The sequence below is a fragment of the Pseudochaenichthys georgianus genome, chromosome 9 (genome assembly GCF_902827115.2).
Source record: "Pseudochaenichthys georgianus chromosome 9, fPseGeo1.2, whole genome shotgun sequence".
NCBI lineage: Eukaryota > Metazoa > Chordata > Actinopteri > Perciformes > Channichthyidae > Pseudochaenichthys > Pseudochaenichthys georgianus.
Window position 1 is genome coordinate 21,501,493 of NC_047511.1, and position 21,953 is coordinate 21,523,445.

Sequence of the window (21,953 nt, forward strand, 5' to 3'; positions counted from 1 at the left end):
AATTCACAAAACAAATACTATATTAATAGGATGAAGTCAAACTTAATACATTTTTTTCATATAGGGTCATAATTAAAGGTTTTTCGGTAAAAAAAAAAAAAAAAATACTTCGGTGTCCCTGCGTTTTTGTTGCGCATGATAGTAGTTGGACGCTGGTTGGACAGTGCGTCGGTACACGTGACCGGAAATCTTCTGCTGTTAACAGTCAGCTGATAAGGAAACAACAACGTCTACAGGGTTTGTCTCTTAATAACTCCATCCTATAAATACATAAACGTTTCTATGTTTATATAAGCCATCATTTATTCTACGACAAGAAAACCTTAATGTCGGTTTGTGTATTTAGCCTGCAATCTTTGTTAATTAACATTAGCAGTTAGCTATCAGTTGGCTAGCAACCTTACACCCCTTAGCTAAGGTTAGCATTATAACTTGGATTATTACTATCTGTAGTATTATGTCTTATTAGGTCTTATTTAGCAGGTCACTGTGGGAAACATCTTGAGATATTCCTAAAAATGGATTTTATCATCTTGAACGTATGCCTAACTGAAGCGGAAAAAACGTATTAATTAATTTACCCTAAAGTTAGGATAGCATTTTTCAAAGCAACATGTATACCGATCCGCAAAACAAATGTTTAACGAAGCAAGCATATCAAAACATTATTGTCGGAATTGCATTGCTCTATATTCTATATATCAATCTATTAATTGACTAACGTTAGCTGAACATATTATACTAATCGTCAAAGGCAAAAGGAATGCAAGCTATCGGAGCATATAATTAAAGTAAATGGTATCATGTATTGTCCTACTTCATTGATTAGTGTCCCCACTGCCATTTCAATATAGATGAGCAACAATTGAAATGTGTGAAGTAGTATTCAGTGTTACTGTATCAACATAGTTAATTTAATGTATTATTCAAACTGAAACCTGTTGATTTAATGTTACAATAATAATCATAATAACTGTTATTTATATAGCACCTTTCATGCTTGACGCATGACAGGCAATGACAATAAAAAGTGAGGAACACGGTTTAAACAAACAGAAAGAGTTATATAACTGAACCATAAAACATGAACAGTGATACTACTAAAAAATTACAATTGCCCCAAATCTTTAATTTACTTACAAATTACAATGGAGGTTGCTGTTCTAAGATCCAATGGAAGGCTGTATATAAAATATTCACTGTTCTCACTTTAAATGGTTCCCACAATATTGTGATTTGACAGAAAGTGTGAAAGTGAATTATTGACCTCAGTAATGGTTGTAAATGGTTGGTGGTGAGATATAAAGCTCTGTACATTTCCAATAGACCTTGAATTAATGTATCAAACACTGTGTATCTGCTCCACAGATGGCCTACCCTAAAACCCACAACCCGTTTGACGATGATGACGATGAGGCTGACTTTAGGCCTAAAAGAAGGGAGTTTGATGACGAGTCCAGTGACAGTGAATTGACTGATGCAGAGAGGAGACAGAGGTACCTCCAGCAGGAAGTGATGCATACAGCTCAGTCTGCCGTGGACAGCAGTCACCGTTCCGTTAGCCTCATCTATGAATCGGAGAAGATGGGTGTGGAAACTGCTGAAGTATGTTAAACTAATCAAACTTACAATTACAGACGGCCAGTGAATTATATTGTCTTAGAAAGACGATGACAATATATATTGTACAATATCTTTCTCTTTCTTTCTTTCTCTCTCTCTTTCTGTCTCTACCTCTCTGTCTTTGTCTCTGTAGGAGCTGATGCGACAGGGGGAAGTTCTGAAGAGGGCCGACAAGATGATGGACAACATGGATCAGGACCTTAAGACCAGCCAGAAGCACATCAATGGTATACAAAGTGTGTGGGGCGGCCTTGTTAATTACTTCAAGGGCAAGCCAGAGACAAAGCCACCACCACCTGAAGAACCAAAGGCCTACCTGGCCCACGACAGGTAACATTCAGTCCTATAATATAAAAAATGTTTGGACATATTAATGCGGTGATAACATTTTAAACCAGATGTGAAAAGAGTTGAGAAACGCAGTGATAATATCATAATTTAGAATACAAGACAAGATGTTATCTGGTATTTCATCTTCTGAACTTGTTTGGCCTTCTCTAAATGAATGGAATACTTCATCTATCAACACATCTCTCTTATCACCAACCCACAGTCAGTTTGGTTAGTTAGCTTACTGACTTAAATATACTAATTTTTAAAAAAACAACCTTCAAACATTATTCCATATTCAATACAATTATGTGAATAAATAATCAAGAATGCTTAACTTTAAATATATTACATTTCAGGGTAATTTGCTACATAAATAAGAATCTTAGGTTTCTAAAAACAGCAAAGTAAGATCATTTATTTATGGCCAAAATTGACTCGCATGTCATGAGTCTTAGGACTTAAAAGTGAGTGTCCTTTATTCCGTACACCAGTGCAACATATTTTGAGGTACTGTACAATCCAATCTTCCTAATGCAATACAATATAGATTTCAATAATGTGTGATGACAGGTGGAACCTCAAATGCAAATCAATGTATGGTCGGCAATTTGTATACCATGGATAAAGAGTTCTCATTTTAATTGTACTGTCTTAATCCGCTACTGAACTTGGCATGTATCCTTTTTATTCATCTTCCAAGTCAATTCTGATATAATCTGTCATTTTCATTACTTGTTCAAGGTGAGAGATACATTTAATAGGGCTTCAATATAGAGCAGTCCTGAGGCTTACTGCTCAAATATACTTTGTTTGTCCTTTGCTCTCTCCTAAATCAGTACGTTTAATCCAATCTAAATTTAAAAGGAATGAGCAGTATCTTCTGATCCAAACCTTTTTATTTTAACCACAACCCAGAGTGTAAAACAAAGTCTGATAAACCAGACACTTTTAGATATGTATGTTTAATAGGTATTTGTTGATCCACTAACACAACAGCAGGTACATGTCTTCACTGCACAGTAAAAATCACTAATAAGTATTTAGGATTTATTGAGCAAATTGGAGAGCGTTATTTAACAACAAAACCTTCATAACAACGACCCAGAATTAGTGTTTTTGTAATGCCAACATATGTGCAAAGCCATTCGCAGCTTCTTGCCATTGACATTGCTGAACCATGTTTCTCTGACTGTCAGATTGCAGAATGCCCTGTCGAGCAGCAGAGAAACTGAAGAGAAGTACCAAGCCAGCCACCCTAATCTGAGAAAGCTGGAAACAGGAGGTAAGAGTTGGCCCAAGAAAATCAGAATGGCGTAGCTTTATCACAAACTGGCTTCCACTGTCTCTAATTTCTATGTTCCAGCATTTGGAGCTTCTGCATCAACAGGTGACAGCTCATCAAGGCAGAATGGATACTCTCAGAACCAACACCTCAAACAGGCTCACCTGACCCTCGACAATAATTTAGGTAAAACTAGGTATTTATTCCTAGATAATGATGTACAGTTGAGAGTATTTTGACAATGTAAAACCTTACATTTAGCACAAGTTTCCATTACAATGAAACGTGTTATTCTTAAGTATAACCATCAATTATTATTCAGTGTCCTGTATAATCAAAGTTAGGTGTGAAAGTGTTTCCTGCTAAATCACATTTGATCTAATGTCCACTGTCCTTTCTGAATGACCTAGATGAGATGTGCGGTGGCTTGAGTAGACTGAAGAGCCTCGGACTTGGGCTCCAGGCTGAGATGAATGACCAGGACGACTCCATTGATTCTCTGATGAATAAAGTGGACAAGATGGATCTAAAAATCCAAAACACGAACCAACAGATTAAAAACCTCAAATAAAGCAAACATTTTGAATGAGTTTACAGAAACAAAAGAAGGCAACATGTCATCCTTTCACTTGGCTCTCCATCCTCGCCTATGTTCAGTACACTAAAGTGTGCGTTTAATGCTGGTTTAAGACATTTTAATTTTGTTCTTGAATGACGGAATTGTCATTTCTGAATATTCAGTTCAATGTCAGATTTGTCTATGAATTCCTTATTTTCAGTTTTTTACCGACATGATGATATAGTCAAATATTTCACAAATGTGATTTGTTAACTTGTTTGCTTTTCCTTCCCCTGCCTGCATTATCAAGCTCCCAGGTGGTCAGAGTTGGATTAGATTTTCTATATCGCCATTTGCCAAAGACTTATAATTGGCTATTTGTTTTCTTATCAACAGATGGTTTGACAAATAATGATAGATTTTTTGTATATTCATTATATCTTATACATCATATGTCTATAACTGGAATGTTCTGTATGTAAGGTTAAAATGTCAGCGCTAACTTCCTGGAGTTGCCTCCACCAAACACTTTGAACGGTCAGATCACTTTTGCCTTAAGCACAAAATGTACGTACAGTATGTACTGACTTTTGGTTTGCCACATGCCTTCGTCTCCATTGTTACAGCTTACCGTCTGACACTTTGTTAGATTATTAGAAGATTTAGTTTGAATTTCTTTCATGTTCTTCCCTGCTTCGCCTAGCTTTAGAGAAGACTTGTTTATTTTGCTAAATTGTATTGAATTCTACACAATGTGATTGAGTGAGTTTTGAACAGCGTAAACAATATTAATAATCACTATGTATGTTACCTTGGATACATGATTTATAAATTACACTAATCAATTATTTCACAAGGTAATTCTGTTAAAACGAAATGACCATTTGTGGTCAAAATGTTTGAACTTTTCATTTAATATCATGTATTCAAACTAAAACCATATACCCAATAAAACATTTCTAAGCACATTAACACAGTAACATGTCCCGTGTTTTATCAATTGTGTTTCTGGTAAAGTAGAGCAGTAAGTCAATAGCAACACAAGGTGGTGCCATATTTCCAGGGTGGAATTTATGAGCTCCTCCAGAAAGATACCACTGATGACTGCTTGAACATTTTCATGCATTGTAATGTAAGGTGTTTTTAAATGACAGGGGTTCTTAGCTGACATTTTATAGTGCAATTATACGTATAACTACGGAAGAGGATTAGGGCCACACAAATAATTTGGGGATTTTTTTTTCCCCTCAGAATTCTGACTTTAATCTCAGAATTCTCCCAAAAGAAAGAATTTACACATCCCGAAAAAATATGTTTCATGTGGTCCTAATCCTCTTCCGTATATAACTAGCTAAACATCACTCAAATATGTCCCGAAAACTCTATCCCCAAGTTCCCTTCAAAACAGACAAAAACTATCAAGTAAATAAGATAAAATGGAACATTATTAATCCCCGTGGGGAAATTCAGGAGTTTAAGCAGCAACAGCGTGACTGCGAAAGTACAGTACAGATGCACTGTAGATTAATACAATTAGAGATAAAGTTAACATTACAATTATATACAGGTAAGTAGCTGTTAAAACAAGAATTGATTTAATGAACATATACATTTGAGTCCGGATTGTTAAATATATTTACATGGATGTGTGCAGGTCAAAGTTTTTGTGTGTGTCACATTGTTAACCCCTTGTTGTGCAGCCTGATGGCTATACACAAAGGACTGTCCCAGGCGCTTGGTGCTGTGCCGAGGAGGGATGAGTCTGTGGCTGAACGTACTCCTCATCCTCACTAGCTCTGCATGGAGGGGGTGGGAGGGGTTCTCCAGGATACTGTCCAGCTTTCTCCTCGTCCTCCCCTCTGCCACCTCCTCAAGAGTGTCCAGTTGTACTCCAACTACAGAGCTAGTCTTCCTTACGAGCTTGTTAAATAATGTTTAGCATATAAGCAAAGAAGCTCATATTTTACTGCAAATACAATACACCAATCTTTAAAAACAAGACATTGATAATTGTTTGATCAGTATGTTCATCATGGGATGTGTGTGTGTGTGTGTGTGTGTGTGTGTGTGTGTGTGTGTGTGTGTGTGTGTGTGTGTGCGTGCGTGCGTGCGTGCGTGCGTGCGTGCGTGCGTGTGTGCGTGCGTGCGTGCGTGCGTGTGTGTGTGTGTGTGTGTGTGTGTTTACTGCAGTATTGGGTATTGGGTAGCAGCTGTGTTGCTGTGTGTAGCTCTGGTCCTGTCCAGGCGTCCATTCATTATCATTCCTGTGTTGGACCAGCTGCTCTTACACTAGCAACAAGCCTCCATTAGGATGACTCTAATTACAGTACACACTTCAAAAAATCACATACGTGCACAACAGGGCGACACAGCGGGGGAAATGGGGGTGCCAACCAGGGCCCCATGCTGAAGGAGGCCCCTGCACGTCTGAACTAGAAGGTTGTTCTATTGAGAGTTCCCAAACATTTCAAGCATGTATTTCATATTTGATTTATTGTTGCTTTATTTTGAAGCGACATTTGGTTGAATGCTGCAGTATCACCAACACAGATGCAAAGATCACCTCTGAAGATTAAGGCAACAAACAAACAAGGTAGATCAGGACCCAGGAATCTCAGCTAGGCCTACATTTACACATTATAATGGGAGGAAAGCTGTCAAGGATGGTCCAGTAGACAAAATGCAATAATACAGACAACCCAATTTCACCTTGATTAAGCAACTACCATTTTAGTTTCGTTCAAGAAAAGATGCACCTAGTTGGAGAGATCTTTTTTAGCTACAGGATATAACATTTCAAAAATTCTGTGTCACTTTTACTTGCATTTATCACTCAATTGTAATCACGTAAAACAATTTGTGTGAGATGCACAGACAGATGTACTGCTGAAGCGTCTTCAGGTGAGGTGATACCACACATCCCACAACACCACCAATAAACGGATGTCACCTCTTGGTTCTTTCCCTTAACGCCAGTTGTGGGGGCCAGGAGGGCTTTGAACAGCTGTCTTGTCAAAAGCAAACAGTGGCCGTGCTGTGACAAAGGCTGCTGGTGCTGGAATGCCCCCCTTTTCAGCGGGCATAATCCCAGAACACACTGCTGTCGGAGCCCATCAGGCACTGGGCCAGAGACGGGCCTTCCTGCCCTTTGGAAAGCGGGTTAGCAGCAGAGGCAGGGCAGCCAGGGGGGTAAAGCCTGCTTCAGAGGGGATGGACTGTCAGGCTGACAGCACTCTATTGCCACTGTTGTAGTAAAGGAAAATAAAGAGTTGTGCTGACGAAGGGGAGTCTGGTAGGGATCTGGGGACAGGGAGGAGAGAGGTGTGCAGAGAAAAGGGCTGGAGAGATAAATCGAAGAGGTCATTTCAATTGCCTCTGAGATGGAAGACATGAAATAAACCAAGATTATGAGTCATTTTCAATGGATTAATGTGGGATCCTGGGGTTGTGATGTTTTTATCAAAGCCCAAGTACTGCTCATTTTCAATTTTTTAGACAAATTTGCTCTGCTTTTGTGAAAAAAATTGAAACTTTTAATATCGTTCCTACATCATGCTGTTATAACTTTTCTTCAGCTGGGACTCCTCCTTACATACCTGCCAGCACGTACAGTGCATCCTGACAAATGAGCAATACACTTGATGCATTAGGAAGTTACAAGACAACAAAATATGGTAAAGTAATGTTCCAATAATGTGGTTTATTTGGTGTTTATAAACAACGATCAGGGTCCCAGTCAAGGTTTACACATCCACTCCTCCATGTTCAGTTAACTTGCTCATATATCACGCTAGGGAGATACAAAACTGGCTTACAAATTGGACATCTTGGTATTCTCTCTCTAGAGCTTCTGTAAAAACAAAAACGTGCGGGAAACAGAAGTACTACCAGATTGTTTAAGTTGTGCAGTGTTTAGCCGGTCCACACATCATCTCTGGCACTCACATCACATAAACAAACCTAAATTGTAGGAGAATGTGCCACAAATACATGATTATATACATTAGCTGTCATTTTGCTTTTCGTCATACCGCTTACACCACAGGGAAAGAAATGCCAGGAATTCAACCAAGTATGTTGATGGCTAAAAGTTTGCATTAGGTTACATATTTTCAAAAGCGCTCTTCTTTTAACTGTGAACTTCTGCATGTGAACACTGGTCAACGTGAGGGATATACTTAGCGGGGCCAGGCTCATAATAATAATTGCAGAGTAGAGAGGTCAGAAATGCTAATTGGGGTCTGTGTAACTTCTGAATGCAATGATGCAATGAAATACCAACATTTGAAATGATGACAAGAGAGGGAGAAAATGAAGGTATAGTTGTTTATTTTCACTAATGGACAGTGTACAGAGTATGCTGTGCTGCACTATAACATCATCACTTGTTTTACAATAAATAAACACACAAACACAGACACAGAAAAACCTTTACTGGGACTAAATGTGTCCTCTTCTCAAAGCAGAAGTGCAAGAGAATGTGTACTGGGCCAGCTGACTGACCCTGAGTCAGTAAAGGGCAGAGAGAGAAAAGAAGTGCAGATCAGATCTGTGGGGAGCGCCGAGAGGAGTTACTGCTAATGAATAACATGGGAGTAACATGGCTATATGCGATACTGTAGTTTACTGGATGACACGTTGCTAATAAAAAAAACTCCCTTGTGATGTAAGATGACTGAGCAGGGCAGGGAGCGAGAGAAAACAGAGTTAAGAAGCAATTTGTTTCTGTCTTGGACACAGAGGACAGAGAGAACCACAGTGAAATTCTCTTAAATGGCTCTTTTCACTCTCCAACAACATTAGGTATAAACAGATGCCATTAGTCTTTCAAACTAAACCTAAAAACATCTTTAAAGCTACTAACACATCTGACCATCAGATGGAGGCGGATAGGAAAAAGGGACTTAATGGGAGACAAAGACATACATCTCAGCACCTGAGAATCAATACCTGATATTCAACTGACTTGCTGGTATAAATGTTTTCTTTTGTTTAAAGGAAATAATAACAGGGACAAAACTGTAGGACACAGATATATTGACTTAAGGATTCTAGCATTGGATACAATTTGGATGAGCCAGTTTTCCGCATCTCCAGCCTGCAGGTGATTATCCTGGCTGGGGCTAAACTGGGTGCAGCAACGGCTGTTTAGTGTTTTAACTGTTTGAGACTAATAAGTGTAGCTATATAGACGCATATACATAACACATAAACAATCAAAAGTAGAAAATGTATAAAGCTAAATTATATATTTATATATTTATACATTATGCATTAACAAATGCACTTGCATTGATGGAGGTAGATAGCAAAGATTTAGAGGTAAAAAGGCATATAGATGTTGTGATTTGAAGGAAACAATGTGGCTGTAATATCTGAAGATGAATGCAAGAATGTCTGTGTGCTTAGTCAATACAGTACAGAGTGTGTGTATACAGTACAGAGTATGTGTATACAGAAGTTATGAGGTGAAAGGAAAAAGTGGCAGGATGCTGCTGATCTCCTAGAGTTACCCATCCAGTAATCTGGATCGGAGGGTCTGGCCTTGGGCTGCGGAGGGAAGTCTGGTCCCTGCGTACGGATATCTGGTAACTGCATGTGGGCTCACACGAAGAGCACAGAGTAGGGAGGACAGCGACATCCCTCAGAGGACGACTCCCGCACCCAGGAACCATGACAGCCCGGGACTGAAGCCGCCGCCCAGAACGTTCTAGGAAGAAAATGAACGTATATCAGGCATGGAACAAAATACAATTGAATTGTATTTTTCATTATAGATTCAAGGGTGAACATGTATGCATAGGTTAACCCAGCCTACACATAGTGACTGTAGTGTTGGCAGAGTATAGATATTAATTAAAAAATATGTCAAAAGTTGTATTGCATTAAAGACGCAAATAAATGCAAATAAAACAACTTTAAAACAAGATGAGGCCGATATGATTTTGGAGCAACAATTTTCCAAATGATCCAATGTCAAACGAACAAATCAATGCTTTTCATGGCGCTGCAGACTTAAAATGTGTGTTGAACAGAGGGCTTACAACTGCCCATATATAGCTGCATTTATGAGCTCAGATTTAACATTCTGGATACTCTTCACAGATTAAAGCCTGCCAAACGAATTGTTGCTAATTGCACAAGTAATGAAAGTATCTATTTAATATATAATATATAAACATATATGAACATATTTCATTCTAGTTGCGGTTTACACAGCAAATGATTACACCTACGATGATAGCTAACAAGTACAAAGTATTATACCATCTGTGATGAGGAGGGTGTTTCCCTTCTTTTAGATGCAGCTGCTACCTGATCCACCAGACATCCATTAAGCTACACTCAACATACTGTACGTTTAAATGCATGCTAAGTCATAACATATATTTTAATTAGTCTCTCAGTGCCTTGTTTATCTGGCTTTTCACTTGCTGACAAGGGAAAAAAAACATTGTTCTATTTTTAGTTTTCTTAAGACAAGTTCCCCAAATGACAAAAGCAACTTTATAGATGTCGAGGCCCACATCCATAAACTGTAAAACTGTCAGTGGTGTAATGCATGAACATGTCTTTATATTTTATTTTCATTGCTTGGTTTACCGGGTACTTTCTAAGCCGTCTCCTCCGCAGCGGTTTGACTTTGACATGGCATCACTCTGACACTCGGCACAGACCAGCCTCTCTCTCACCAGCTGAGCGCTCCACAGTTTGAGTTTACACGCTGCACTGGCCTGCTTCACCCGCAGGTACACACAGTAACTGCAAGCACAGAGTAAAGAGAGGGAGGGAAAGTGTCAACAATAATTGATACCATTTCACAAACAATTGATCCTAATATTTGGGAAAGAACATGGGTCATAAGGTCAAATCACACATTTCTGGGTCTAGAGCGAGAACTATTTCACAACTCTTTATCCGAGAGCTCAACATCTAATGTTGTTGTTTCTTGGATTTGGATTGTTATCACGACCTCACATAAACCTCTGCGCCATCAACATCAAAATAGGAAAATGGAAAACAGATGAAGGCACAGAGACACAAGCCAGGTTTAAACACTTTAAACAAAGACATCTCTCCTCTTCTCCTTCCCTCAGTTTAAGAGTAAAAAGCAATGGCATAATAACTGAAAGCCAAGTAGTGATCACAAACAGCCACATGTCACGGAGACCTGCAGTATCCTAATATAAACACAGCTCAGTCTGTCCTGGGAATAATAATAAAGTCTTGTTTTTCTGTTCATTGTGTTCTCTGGCGAGCACTTTGAACATCTGCACCATTTATTTTGTCTCTGATTCAGTCATCTGTGACAAAACACCATCCCCAGTGGGAAGGTTTGTCAAAGAAAACATAACGCTGCAGTTTTTATCAGTGATTCTTCCAGACTTTTTCCAACTATAACATTTTATTTTCATCAATATTTTTAAAATGTTCCTCTCATGTCGAATGTCCATGCTTGCATGTCAAGGTTAAATGAGAACATTTAAATAAAAAGAAGTGAATATAAGGTACAGAAAGTAGAGAAAAGTTACAACTCAAATTCAAAAAATAATTGATGCTTGATGGATTTAGATTAGACCTTTTCAATAAAATATAGCTTGGGATTGTTTAAGAATGACGCAGACAAGAATATATAATACATATAACAAAGACATGCCAAATTCAGTTCATGTGCACATGCATTTGCTTGAGGGTAGCCCTTACCCCCCATAATTAGGCTTGAATTGCAAAACATTTAAATAATGAAAACCTCAAACCACTCTACAACAAAAAAGATAAAATATTATTATGTCTTAATTCCTAAAACATATTAGCTCTGCTCTGTGTTGAGCCTTTAAGACTTTAAAGTCAGATCTGCATAACAGAATCCTGACCATGTCTTACCTCACCATCAGCATGACATATTACTCATTCAGCTAATCTCCCAGCTATAACTGGAGTCCCAAAGACAAATACAGACCATCATTTCCTATCATTTTAACCCCTCGTCCCTTTGGGTCAATTTCAATGACAACACCAGGGACCCACGGGAACCAGATGTCTGTGGGAAATCCCTTTAACTCAGTGTCATCCATGCTGGATGGATCACGTTTGAGTAATGTGCTTCCAATCCCCTGATGCTCTGTATTTCAGTCAAAACACAAGTATCCAATGTCCATCTTAATCAGTATGAAAGGTTTGCAGGCGATAAGGGAACAAGCAGTCATTTGTATTCCCTGATTTCTGATGTTTCTGCTCTGACAACATCTGCAATCAGCTCAGATCAAAGAGGACATCCATGCAGGGAGAGTTTGCCTCTTACATGGATTATGGTTGCCTTATCAGAGAAGGTCAGCTCGTGAGTCAAATATTCATGATTGCGGTAATGTTAGACAGTCAAAGCAATTTCAAAGCTCTGCTATGGCAACCTTGGACTTGATCTTTATTCTCTAATCTTTTGGAGCACAAGTTGATTTCAGAGTGACCTTTGGAACTAAGTCAAAACTGAGAAAAAACTGATATGGAACTGAAATATATTCCAGCTGCGTCAGAAAGGTTAAGAGTCAGCCTTGAGGCTTGGAACTCAAACTAAAGTGACTCCAACCAAAACACTTTTCTTATATATAATGATTACTGGCACAAAAGCATTGCATATTAATGTTTAAATGTAGTCATTAGTTAAATCTATGCTTTCAACATATTGAGCTGGTAAATTCTAAATGAAAAGCATAGATGTTTTAGAAATGGAACACTGTAAATCTTATGTTACTGTAAGATGTCTATAGAAATATATATACATGAAGCAATGCCCCACGCAATTGGGCTGTAATAACCCACTCTTTGCACATGAAAGCCAGCACTACAGACAAAACAGCGCGGGTCAGTCGTGAGCAGCCTGTGTGTTTGTTGGAGTCTGATTATAGAGGCCCTACCTGGCCTTCTCCTCCTTCATCAGCATGTGTGGTCGTCTCCAAGGGTCCTTGAAGTTCCTCTTGAAAGAATCAGGCAGGATCTTTGCCACCTCTGCAGGTCAGGTGTGGGGACAAAAAGGTAGAAATGCAAAAGAAAAAAGAGTGAAAATCTTACTTACACTGAAGAGAATCTTTTAAAAATAAATTACAGAAAAGTCAATAGAAGTATAAACACATCTTACATTTGATCTGTTAGAGCTCATACCATGACTCAAAATGACTATCGCAAATGACTCAAAGTGGTGTTCTTGGAAATCTACTTGGAAGTGTTTATCTGTGTTCTGGTGTTGAAGAAGGTGATTCAACAGTGTGCGCATAACTGAGGCAGAACAATAGTGCATCTGGAGATAAGGCCTATTATTTACAGTAAAAGCTTTAACAGCGTTTACCCCAGAGAATATTGAAACACCAGATAAATATGTACCAGAGGTCAGAGCTGAAGTGCGTGCATCATATATAAACACAAGCATTGGGGCATGTAGCAAAGCTCACAAACGTACCTTTGGCAGTGCTGCATATGGCGTTGTTTCCAAAGCATCCTCGACGCTGTTTGAGGTCAGGACAGGGCGTGCCTCCGTTTCTCGGAGGAACAGACACTAGGCGACTCCTCTCTGTGCTGCCCACTCCACACGGAGCTGTGCATGATGACCATGGACCCCAAGATCCCACCACACAGTCAATGGCTGCTAGGGAAGCAGAGAGACAGAGAGAAGGAAAGTCACTAAATGAGAATAAGTAATACAAAGAAGGAGCATAGAGTCCAAGCATATCAGTTTGAAATCATATAAAACAGACAAAATCAGGAAACACCCATAAGAGAGGTTAAAAGCAGCCTTTAATGTAATTTGTAACATAGATGATCAAATTGTTATCAAAACAGTTGGTATTTCTTTTTTAAGGTCTCTCCAGCTGTCAACCATTCTGAAAAATGCTTTGGATCTTAACCACAGAGGTAGATGCAAACGTTCCCCTAATCGTTGCTGACATGCCTAACTGCATGGCTGAAAGTACGAGTTGCAAACACACCCAGATATGGAGCTGCATTATTACCTGAGCATTTACTCAGGTAGGTCATGGTAGGCGGCAAGCGAGTGAAGGGGTCATTACCATTACCATCACACCATTACCACCGTCAGATCAGCTGAACCCCAGACACAGGAAGTATGTGACCCGGGTCGCATGTGTGGTGCCATTTAAATAAGGGGCTAATTATGCATCCTGTTCTCTCTGGTTTCCCTCTTCTACACACTTAAACACACACGCGCGCACACACACATACACACACACACACACACACACACAAACTGCAGACCACATAAACACAGCAGTAGCAGCAATCAGGCTTCCCATTCAGTAGGCTGATATAGCCAATTACATCAGGCGGAAGCTGTATCAGTTAGATGGCTGCTCTGATCAAAGCAAGTAATCAAGCTTTGTTCAACACAGAGATTTAAAAGCGGCAGACATTAAACAGCCTTGTTAAGAAGGAAGTGCCCACTCCATAAACACAAAGACAAATAAGCAAAGGGGCACTCCAACAAACACACACATTAATTAATGCAAAAATATAGGTACACACCATTTTATTCACAAAGCATGTTGATGTGTGTATTTGTAAAACTTTATTGCAAGTAAATCATTTACATTTTTCAGATAAATTCATCCTGCCAAATTCACATAAGTATAAGTATGTGTGTGTGTGTGTGTGTGTGTGTGTGTGTGTGTGTGTGTGTGTGTGTGTGTGTGTGTGTGTGCGTGTGCGTGTGCGTGTGCGTGTGCGTGTGCGTGTGCGTGTGTGTGTGTGAACAGTAGAAAGAAAGAGAGAGAGAGCTTTCAAGGTGCCGCCTGTGCGGTTTATTCCCATGGTCCTGTTGGGGTTTCGGAGGGGGGGCGGCTGTCTCAGTGACACAGTCGATCCACAAAGCCACTGTGGAATCTCTGCATTCCTGCACATTAGTGCTGCCCACCTGACACTCGCCTTTCCCAGATCATCACACACACCCACATCGAGAAAACAATTTCTGTCAGATAAACCCACCCACTTGGGTCTGTTCCAGCGTCAACCATCACCCTAAAACACACAGACATACACATTACACCGTGTCGACTTGTACAGGGAACTTTCTTGAAAGAACACTAAAGGGCGTGATCGAATCACACCAACACCGTATCAGCTTCCTACTCTTGCCCCCTCCACCTCTTCTTATCCTTACTCCTCGCCTTTCCTTTCCTCTTCGACATCCTCTGACGCTCTCAGGGGAAGTTTACATGTTGCTGCTTTTTGTTTCTTATGTTGGGAATAACACGAGCAAGCAGGGCAGTTGAGGTCTTTACTGCCGAGGGTGTCCAATGAAACCGATAGAGTCAGCGAGTTCCCGCCACCTGAGGGGAAAAGGGGCTACCCCACTGATGGACACTGACACACACTCACCAACACACTCACAGGAATAAGGCCCTGTCTGGAAGTCTCTGCCTGTTGGCCCCAAGCCACATGAGGTTAGAAGGCAATTACCAAACTGTGGTGGTGGTCCCCCACTCTGTTTCGAGTACCACCAGAGTGACAGTCCCACCACCCACATGATAACCCTGCTGACAGTCTGACACAGCCTGACCCACAGAGCTTACAGCCACCGCTGTCCTCTGTCCCCATTGTTGACGAGAAAGTCCCCAGTTAGAAAGCCTGCCAGCACCTCTGACCTCTGACCCCAATACAGGAAACAAATGGCACTCGTTGTCAGCATGTTCCGCTTTTGTCTTTTCCATCAGCTGGTATTTTCACAAAGTGGTTTCAAGCACTCTTAAGTTTTTGTTTCCGCTCAGAGAGGCTTCTATTATTAAACAGAGACAGTGTTTTATGGGCTACTTAGATCTGTATCGTCCAATATTTAGGAGGCACACAGTCAATCTTAACGTGACTTTTAAAACACTGACAAACTGACACAAGCTATTTAACCTGAAGGCGAAAATAAAATGTATGTTTTTGTTATTTAACCTCATAGATCCTGAATGTTTTCAGTTTTTACTAGTTGGGCTCAATAATGTGTACCAATTACCAAGGATTTAATATCAAATGACATTTAAATCAAATTACTGTCAATGAAATAATTCAACAGATAACCTGAATCTTAATAACGTACAACTTAAGGGTAACCACCACTTCTACACATCCAAGTATGTTTACAGGTTTGAGGGATTGCATAAGAGAAGGAAGGTGTATAAACCTTTTGTAGCTTCATCTGGAGCTGCACAAAGTCTCCTCAAGTGATCGCTCAGGACATGGAAGCTTTAGTTACAGATACAATTAAAAAAATGCTGAGATTAATGTAAGATGGGTTTGTTTGGAATTTGGAATTTCTTCAGCATTCTTTCCTGGTTGTTGTCGGAGCTTCAGACAAATGCTTTTAAATGAATCAAACCGCTGAATGTGTATCCAACCTCAGCAAATGTTATCTCCTTACTTGTCAGCCAATCTCCAGTCACACTTGATACAGTGAGATAATGGCATATTGGCATTCTTTCGCTCTCCCTAAATGCTGCTTCCCTTTTAGGGTTTCATAACAAAAGACTTATCAGCACTGCCCGCCCAATTTGCTTTATCTTCCTCTCCCTTTATCACTTTGTCCCACACTCTCCCTTGTTCTTTCTCCCCATCTGTCCCCTTGTTTTGGTCCTCTCCTTCACTCTCCCACCCCCTCTTTTCTTCCTCCATCAACTCTCTGATGAGACCCAGATGTCCAGCTGCTCTAAAGGACCACTGCACCTCCAACCCTCCACAGCCAACCCCCCTCCCATGTAGAGAGCTGGGCTGTGGTCCCATCAGACACGACTTATAATGTTCAGCAACACAAAAGGAGAGGCCTGATAAAAGGGGTGAAAGACACAGGACTGAGCCCTAATAACAGGTTACATGAATGCTTCCTGTAGACACCTCGAGAAGAGGAGCCAAGCAAAGTGACTAATTCAAAGGGTTCATAACAAACACAGCCGATAAGAGTTCACATTTCATGGCCTTCCAACACTTTATTATAGCTGAATTGTATAAACTGACGACATGGAAGAAATAATTATTCCTAATCATGACTCCCTTACAACAAAAGAACAATGACGCAAAACACGAGATGCAACTAAAAATGTTCTTTGTCAGTGAAAGGTTTGTCTGTTTATCTTCAAAGACTAAGTGCACTTTACCTCACAGTTGCGGCAACATGTGTAGAATTAAAGGCACAGCAGCTGCTTCACTAAACGTACACATCTGCCTCAGGTTCAATGGAAGCTTAAAGAGTATATAGAGGATAAAGTCATTCTAGGGTCCCTGTGAGGTTTGACATTAGCACAAGTTGAATGCTAATGCCAGTATGTTAACTTGCTCATTATAACAATGTTAACATACTAATGCTAATCCATTGTGAAACAAATGTCATGCTAATCCATAGTCGGCCAACAATCATCGTGGTACTAGAAGGACAATCAGGGGGCCCCAAATGTCAGAAGGATTCATCGACTGGGGACCATCATTAGTCTGGATCAAAGTGGTGGACAGACTGACAGACCAACTTTGTGTTACATAGAACCATGCGGCTAGCATGGCTCAAAATGTATTTGTATGTAAATAAGGCATTTGTCCTTTAAAGGTTGGATTACTGAGGTTTAAAAAGAACGCGTTTTCTCATTATTACCAGCACTATTTTGCCATGAACAACAGTTTGGTCTAATTTGATCAACTTTTGAGGCAGATGTCTTTTTGCCACAGAATGGAAGAATTGTAAAATATCAATCAAATGTAAAAACATTTTGTTGAAGAAACAGTTCCTGTGAAAACTGTTGACACACTTTATGATGGAAATAGAATAAGATATTTGCGTTTTCTTGTCATGAAGAGGCCAGGCGAGGGGCATCAGAATAACAACATTGAGCATCTATCGTGGTGCATGCAGTATGGGAGAAACTGGGCGCTACACTGTTTGTCGCAAAAACTACAACAGCTGGCTCTTTTCAGCCAACCTGGAAACAAACATTCACTACTAATAGAGGCTGAAGAGAGAATGTAGTGGGAGCAGGGAAGAAAAGGAGGGAGTGAACGTAGGTGGGAAGAAGCAAACATCATGGCATGACAGCATCGTTCCCCGTAGGAGAGACGGATGAATAATGAGCAAACCTCCGGGGTATCTGAGGCAGAGTCTTCCTGCTGAAGTGAGAACTACCAGACACCACAGAAAGAGGAGATGAGCTTCGATCCTCCTGTGGGACAGTTTCATCTCTAGAGACTGAGGAATGAGCAATTACAGACTTACTATAGTACTGCAAGGAAGTAACCAGAAATACTCCAACCACAGAAGACAACTCCCCCGTTGGATTTTCAATGCAAATGTGTCTTATTAAGTTTAAGTTGCCTCCTCCTGTTATGCTTGATATGCTATGTTCCTATATGTTAGTGAACCAGCTTTCAGTTCTCTGTATGAATTATATATCAAGATGAAGAAAGTGAAATATCCAAGAAAATATATCTCTTAAAAGCCTCCCCGAAGGAGCACCAATTAAAGTGCATGTTCCAAGCCTCTTTTTACCAGTACAGTATGTTTAGAAAAAGATGGATGCTTTATTATGCTTAAGAGAAGTAACCCTTTTTACTTTTGTTAGTGTATTTGCGAGAAGGATAACTTGCACAAAGGCTAGCTTTATCAAGATAATTAAAAATACTTCTAGAAACAAATCTAGAAACCTAGATAGAAACCAGATTATGCAGAGTTGTGTAGAGGACAAATGGTGTCATTTACTTATGCAAATAAACGCCACAAAATCTTTCAAGTTCTACAACCCCCAAGAACACACCGGTAATTGGCCTGAATACCGTCTGATGCAGAAAGACCTTATAGTTGCGAGACAACAGTGTTGAAATGAAAACAGGCCAAGAAATGCATGGCCCATCCTTCTAAGATGCGTTACTTTGTGTGTTGGAGGGAGAATTTGTTTTCCACCACACTCTTGTTTTAAGTTCATACCTCCCAGTTCACAGGAACATTCTCTTCATTCTAAATAAGTACTTCATTCGAACAACATCTCTAGAGCAAAACGTTTAAACTCTAAAGAGTTGTAAGTGTTTTTGTCCAAGTGGTGCAAGTAGTCTGCCAGTTTTTTCTGTCACCCACTCAAAACTCTTTGCACAGCTCCAGCTGACACGACTAAATTACAGACTGTGACAGACAGTACACAGACAGACTCCTTGATGCGTTGCAGAGCTGCAGGATCAGGATCAGATAAGGTCTGAGGATAAAGTGGGTGAGGGCGCTCTGATGGAAGTGAGCCAAGCCACATGTTGTGTTTATACTGGTGAGATGCTCAGGTTGCAGATGGAGGAAGTCGAGGTGATTTTCACAGCACCACTCAGTGCTCACTGATCCATTCACCATTTGTAGGTCATGCCCATGTTATGTTGACATTATTTTCATGTTCAGATTAAAACAAGACCATAAAGCCTTAAACAACACACTATACACATTTTTATAATTTACAGTTGTGTGAATAAATGTTACCAATTTGTAGATGATTTCTTCTTTTCAGTTGATTTACAGATATTCACATTCATCTTGGAAACATCGTCTAACCTGTAACACCTGCATCACACTGCTGTGTCATTTTCTTCTGTACTGTGTCACATCTCCATTGGCCTGTCAGAGCAACACACGAGCATCCACTGTGATGAATACATCCTCCTTGAACCGATGTGCATGGTGGCCGTTAGCTGACCTGCGGAGGACCAGCTGCTGTTAAACAGTGCAGTGATGATGAGTCAAAGCTGACCTGAGGTGCTCTCCTGAGCTCATTCTGCTTAATGTCAGCTTGGCAGGCAGATGGGAAAGATCAAGTGCGGCATGGACTCCCCTCAGCTGGCTGCTGTGATAAAGGCTGTCTCTTTATTCAACTTTGACTCTTTGGTGGATAAAAAACTCAATTTGTGATCTGAGCATGTCATATCTCTTCCTATGTGTAGTAAGTAGTTGTTTCGCAAACCTTGTAGAGTGGAAAAAGGTATATATTAACAGTAAACTAAAGCTTGAGGGTTCTTCCAATTGTAAAAATGCATTGAAGCACCAATTAACTATTGTTAAAGTGTTGAAAGAAAATCATATAGTATGTCACTTTTGAAAGTAAGTGCAGTAGTATACCATTCTGCTGTTAAAGAGGGATTCAAAGAGGGTTCAGCTCCTGGCAGTAAACCATAAACAGGGTGGTCTAATACATAAATTACAGCTTCCATAAAAGTACTTTTGTACACACTTTTAAGTGATTGTTTCAAGTTTGGACGCAGCAGGCTGTTCCCTTCAAAGCACAGATACATCACTCAAAAAAAGGTTCACCATGTACACAATAAATGTGCCTAAATAGAGGGATCTCTGCAGCATTAAAGTGCTCTTTGACTAGTAGGCTTGGCCCATCAGGTGCTTGTTTTTGTGCACTTAAGATGACATACTGTAAGAGCTCAGTTAGTTTGAGTGTTTTTATCTCTGTCACATCTCAGAGACAGCTCTTCTGTAATCCTGACCTTCTTTGGCAGTCTGTTCCCATATAGTGTTCATTTACTTATTTGTCCATATATTGCAGCAGCCACGATGATGGAAGAAGTTAAACACACTCACATTTGAAAGATTCGGTCAATAATCTTGATTTGGTGATTCATATTGCAGAGTACTCTTATTTTTGTTAAGGTGGAATTGGTGGTGATGATTTGGGACTTTGTTATGATCACTCGCCTAACTTTGCAGCCACTTAATGGACTGGATTGTTGGTTCAAAGGTCAACCCTACAAACTTAAAAACCAATACTCACAACCAGCTGTTGAAAAATTCTCTATAAAGCACAACCACACATCTATGTGTAGTATGTCTCACTGTCTCCATGTCACCTCAATGCCAGCCATCTCTGGCTCAAACGGGACAACAATGCACTACAGGCGTCACTGAGGACTCAATCTGAACAGGATAGGTGTTCCTTTACCAACAACATTGAGCTACGATCCCTGCAAGCATAAATGCATTGTATGTCAAATGTCGTTGTGTAGGATAAAATAAGCAACTCACCAGATATTTGGCACACGCGCTGATAGTCCTCGCAGCAGTCCCCGGTTTTCTGACAGTAGGTATCACAGTAGCACACTGTTTTTCTCTTGCTGTATTCAAAACATTCGTTGTTCCGGCCGGTGCAGCAGTTTGGGCTCTCCCTCTCCCTGCAGCCCGCCTCAGCCCGCGGAACAAGTTCCCCGAAGAAAAACGCTAAATATCCGCAGACGACAAACACAAGACGCGCTGATCCATGCGCTCCCATGACGGAAACTTTTCTGGCTCCACACTCACACACACACACACTCCGCTGGTGTATGCTTCACTTTGGATGGAGCTTAAAACTGAGTTACGATGTAAAGACCCTTGTCGTAATTTCTGTCTAAAATCCAAATCCAAGGTAAACTCAGCATTGACACCTCGACACAAACAACTGATGCGTAAAAGTGGAGGCTGTGTGGCACCAGCTCCTCTATCAGTCTGTCTACCAGACACCGCCCCTCCAGCTTCTGTTGGTTATTAGGGAAGGCGTACAGTAGCCTCTCTCTCTCTCTAACAACAAACACACACACACACACACACACACACACACACACACACACACACACACACACACACACACACACACACACACTCACGCTCACACTCACACTCACTCTCACTCTCACTCACTCACTCACTCTCTATCCCTCTTTTTCTCTCTCTTCTCTCTCACTTGGTTGCGTAATTTGTAGCTCTACAAAATAACAACAGCTATAAGAATATTTTAATTATATTAAAGCACATTGTAATTATGTCTGTTGCTAAAAGCTGAGGTGCAAATCAAGAAGTTGCTTATTTGTTGTAAAGGCTCCCAAACCAATCAAAATATAGAAGTTTTTTAAATGATTTGAAAGGAACTCCAAATATAACACACAAGTGGAAAAACACACTATCTGTAAGAGGAGCCTAAGCAACGTTTACATCAACTTGGTTCAAAGCCCATTCAGCACCGCGGACAGCGGCGCAGTATACTTTATATTAATATCATAACATAAAATAAACGTTAAGATAAACAATATGATTCAGCCAACAGGTGCTGTGGAAAGTGACAGGTCCCTTTGAGCAGTTCGGTAAAGTTAGAAGGTTATTGACAGATTCGAACTTGACAG

The 21,953-nt window shown here is 40.2% G+C and overlaps 2 protein-coding genes across 3 annotated transcripts; one reads left to right on the forward strand and one right to left on the reverse strand.

The window, feature by feature from the left end:
• Window positions 1-150: 150 nt before the first annotated feature.
• Window positions 151-4,769, forward strand: snap29 (synaptosome associated protein 29). The gene is made up of 6 exons (XM_034091258.2): window positions 151-237; window positions 1,369-1,605; window positions 1,757-1,953; window positions 3,153-3,238; window positions 3,320-3,424; window positions 3,649-4,769. The coding sequence occupies exons 2-6, from the start codon at window positions 1,369-1,371 to the stop codon at window positions 3,807-3,809; spliced, it is 786 nt and encodes a 261-aa protein (XP_033947149.1). The 5' UTR covers window positions 151-237; the 3' UTR covers window positions 3,810-4,769.
• Window positions 4,770-8,109: 3,340 nt separating this feature from the next.
• LOC117453175 (somatomedin-B and thrombospondin type-1 domain-containing protein) lies at window positions 8,110-21,390 on the reverse strand. 2 transcript variants are annotated; one of them, XM_034092075.2, is made up of 5 exons: window positions 20,824-21,390; window positions 13,249-13,431; window positions 12,710-12,800; window positions 10,401-10,559; window positions 8,110-9,507 (listed from the first exon to the last, which is right to left on the reverse strand). In XM_034092075.2, the coding sequence occupies exons 1-5, from the start codon at window positions 21,065-21,067 to the stop codon at window positions 9,402-9,404; spliced, it is 783 nt and encodes a 260-aa protein (XP_033947966.1). In that variant the 5' UTR covers window positions 21,068-21,390; the 3' UTR covers window positions 8,110-9,401. The 2 variants fall into 2 exon arrangements, with proteins under 2 accessions (XP_033947966.1, XP_033947965.1); XM_034092074.2 differs by having other exon boundaries at window positions 13,249-13,434; window positions 20,824-21,388.
• Window positions 21,391-21,953: the final 563 nt, after the last annotated feature.